General features: G+C 36.3%; 1 protein-coding gene across 2 annotated transcripts; it reads left to right on the top strand.

Moving 5' to 3' along the window:
* Positions 1–782: 782 nt before the first annotated feature.
* LOC116189624 (uncharacterized protein At5g64816) lies at positions 783–2,160 on the top strand. 2 transcript variants are annotated; one of them, XR_004152436.1, is made up of 3 exons: positions 783–957; positions 1,222–1,729; positions 1,819–2,160. XR_004152436.1 is itself a non-coding variant. In XM_031519374.1 (2 exons), exon 2 carries the CDS (start codon positions 1,271–1,273, stop codon positions 1,655–1,657), a length of 387 nt encoding a protein of 128 aa, XP_031375234.1. In that variant the 5' UTR covers positions 783–957; positions 1,222–1,270; the 3' UTR covers positions 1,658–2,150. The 2 variants fall into 2 exon arrangements, 1 of the variants encoding a protein (XP_031375234.1); XM_031519374.1 differs by having other exon boundaries at positions 1,222–2,150.
* The last annotated feature ends 1,658 nt before the right edge of the window (positions 2,161–3,818 follow it).

Raw genomic sequence — 3,818 nt, forward strand, 5'->3', positions numbered from 1 at the left:
CGAAAGTTGCGTCTAAGTTGTAATCCTATACATGAGCTTTCTGTAACATTTAAGAACTTGCAAATTGGTGGCTCGAGAGATGAAAACAATTATTTCGAAGTTGGTCTGATGAACTCTTCAAGTTATCTAACATATGAGTGGCCAACACACTACTACGTCAGTAGCGTTGCGTGCCATGTTAGATTTTCCATCCAAAATGGATAGAATATTGATTGTGAGATAGATTTGAGACGTCACCTTAAACATTGAGATGTCTCGTGTCATTTTCGTAGATTAAGATAAAATTAAGAAAATGCAGTTGGGATATATGGCAATATTTTTCAACATTCAAACTAACATATATATATATATATATATGACTTCTTAATTTAAACTTATAATCCACATTTTGATAGATTAGAGAACATATGAAAAATATGTAAATTTTTTAAGTTTTTGATATTTTGATAGATTTGAGAAAAAAATCCAACTATTTGATTTTTTATGTTAAAAGGATATCCCATTTTCAACGTGTATTGTCATCTGCCACATAGGCAGAGTTAACGATCACGTTAGCCGAGTTAACAATTGGTACATGTGGGAAACGGAAGAAAATGTTTTGATTTTTTAAGTCAAAATTTAAAAAGTTGGTAGATTGATGAATTTAAGAAAACTAATTAAATTTTTAGGATATTTCCCATTTTCTCAGACCAAATTATAATTCACGTGGGCCGAAATAGCAAATTTTCAAGCCCAGCCCACTTCTTTCCGATGCCTTTCTTCTTCTCTCGCTCGATCACTTGAATTTCTTCCTCGTTGTTGCTCGGCGGCTGCTGAACTCCGAGCATCCGCTGCCCTGCGCCTCCTTCCCACTCTCTCTCTCTCCGCCCTCGCTGCGGGCGGTCTCCGATTGGAATCGAAAACCGAGTTCTTCGGTAGCTGTATCATCGGTGCAATCGCTCAGCTGAAGTGAAAGAGGTGAGTCACAATTTTCATTTTAGGGTTTTACAATCAGGTGAAATTTCTGCCGAATCAGTGAGGGTGGAGGGATTTTCCAATCGATGCTTGCCATTGAGCTCGCTTTCTTGCGCCACTGTGTGTAGAAAGAAACTTCATTTGCCCGATTACGGAACGTTGATGGAATGCCGTTAATGTCCGATGATGATTTTTTTTTTTAATCTGTTAGTATGAACGGCCCTGACATGATTTTTTTTTGCCCCTTTGTGATTTTATTATTATTAGGAAAAATTGTAAATTGGAGTACGAGGTTTGTTGTATAGTTAGTGAAGTGATGGTGGAAGTGTGGTGGCCATTGGTCGGGGCGGCAATCCCGGCCCTAGTGGGAGCACAGGCATGGAGAATGAAGAAGAGGCGTGCCGAGGAGCAGAGGCTAAAGAGTGCGAGGGGTCGCGAGAAGAGCTCCGAGGAGATCTTTGTCTGCGAGAGGGTGTGCACCTCGAAGAGAATGCTGAAGAAGGTCGGTTCCTTCTCCAAGGACCCGACCCCCGACTCGTGCGTCACCGTGTGCGGTGTGTCCCAGCTCGATGCCTGCGCCGATGCCTGTGCCAGGACGGTGTGCGTGAACCAGCACCAGGTCCCCAATTGGAACGACATCTGCCTCAGGAGGTGCCAGAGCGAATGCTTGAGGCTCTCGAGCTCTTACTCTGATGCTTTGTAGCAGGCTGAGTCTTAGTGATGAATATTTGTTGTTTGATGATGGGGGATTCTCTCCAGCGGTGACGTTACTTTGGTAAGTGTCCATGCCACCTTGTAGAGTTCGGTTAGGGATGTGCTGGCATGGATTGAAACTGATGTTCTTCTGCCTATTGAATATGCAAGGTGTTATTTTGAATGTAATGAAACCATTGTAAATGTTCAATGGGTCATCTGTTACATGGAATCGGCTTCGGAGGTTTTCATCAACGTTATAGTCTGCTGTCCTCTGTGATCTGAACAAATTCTTCAATGATGTTGGATCCATCACAGATTCGTTGTTAGATTGTTTCGGCAGTCAATGCCACCCCATAGTTGGGAACTGGAAGTGCTTGAGTTGGTGATGCTCGAAATCTTTTCCTCTGTTCTAGCATGTTATCGAACATTGACTGCAGTACATGCTTGCAGTCAGTTTATCGAGTATTTACTGGAAAATGGCTTCTCGGAGTTCTTTGTCATTCTTTTGTCCATGGCATTTGTTTTAGTTGGTTTTTACTTGAATTGACCATGGGAGGTTACCATTACTTGATGATATCGAACTTCTCTTTTCTAGGCTTCGGATGAGACTCGAATTTGTATCATGGACAGTTTACAAGGTTCTTCTTCTTTGTGTTTTGAAGGCCTAAACATGGCCAGGAATGAGATAATCAATCTATCAATATGCGTATAATAAAATTGCGAACCATAAAAAAGAAACAAAATATAATTATATAAAAATTAAAATAACTGAACAATTGAGTTCGGCATTGGGTTAAAACATCACATAAGAAATTAAAATTTATGAAAGTAACGGAAGACTGCTAAAGTCGCCGAGAGTATTTAGCATTGACTGAGATATCAACGTTAACGATAATTCCTATTTAATATTATAATATAAGACAAAATTTGCGAATAGATAAGTTAATTATTATTCAGGATGTGAATTTGTAGTTTCGAAATATATCTACAATAAGTCCACAAATAAAAAAGAGAAAAAAAAAACTGGTGAAACATGTATCCTTGTTTGGAAATGGAGTTGAGATTAACTCAACTCCATTCCAACTATATATATATATATATATATATAACAAGGTGGAGGGAGAAAAAAGTAATCATTATATTGTTGAATTATGAGAAAATATGAGAAAAATAATAAATAGTTGAAAGAAAATAATAATTGTATTATTAAATTAAAGAAAAAGTAATGAATAGTTGAGAGAATTTAGTATTGAAAATTGAATTGAATGGTAATTAAGGTAAAAAAAATTGAAGAAAAAAAGAAAAAATAATAATTGTGTTGTTGAATTGAAGATACTTGGAGTTAAAATGAAGTAGACTAAAAAAAATTACTCTGAAAACGAAAGAAGGCCTTAATTATGGAACAAGGACATGCTTGGCTATATATTCTAGTAACACAAGAGAGCTAAATCTGACCTAATGCCTCAAGATTGTCTTGATGGAATCGAAGCATAATCGTATATTGTCGAGATCAATTTAATAACAGCCGCAAGTTTACAAGATGAACATTGATTCGACAACATAAATTATTTCAAATAGTCATGTCAGGGAAAGTTTTCTTTGGATTATTGTCAATACGAAGATAAGAACATGAATCATGCGGACATTATGGACCTGTTAGAATTCGGGAACAAAAAATTTTAACTTTAATTTTAATTTTAACTTAACACACTACACAACAAAAATACACATTTCCCAAGTTAAAAAGTTTAACTTTAACTTTAACTTTAACTCAACACACTACACAATAAAAACACACGTTTCACAAGTTAAATTTATAATCACATCTCATTTGTCTTTTTCCACAATCAAAATCAAAATTAAAATTAAAGTTACTTTAACTCTGAATCCAAACGCACCCTAATAATTTCATTTCTTTAATACAGAAATAATTGGAAGAATGGATGGGGATATAAGTGCCACACATACTCACCTAATAATAAGAAATTTTTATATTCGACTGTCGTAAATGAAATTTATCATGTCCCTTCTTTTTGTAACTAAAAGATTCTAGGTTCGGTACTTGATGGGACTACCGTGCCCCTTTACTAATTATTGGAATTCTTATTTTATTGTATTAGACCCATAAATCTCCCTTGTAACCGAAAAAAAATTACGTACTCTTTTAC

Source organism: Punica granatum, chromosome 8, assembly GCF_007655135.1.
Source record: "Punica granatum isolate Tunisia-2019 chromosome 8, ASM765513v2, whole genome shotgun sequence".
Classification (NCBI taxonomy): domain Eukaryota; kingdom Viridiplantae; phylum Streptophyta; class Magnoliopsida; order Myrtales; family Lythraceae; genus Punica; species Punica granatum.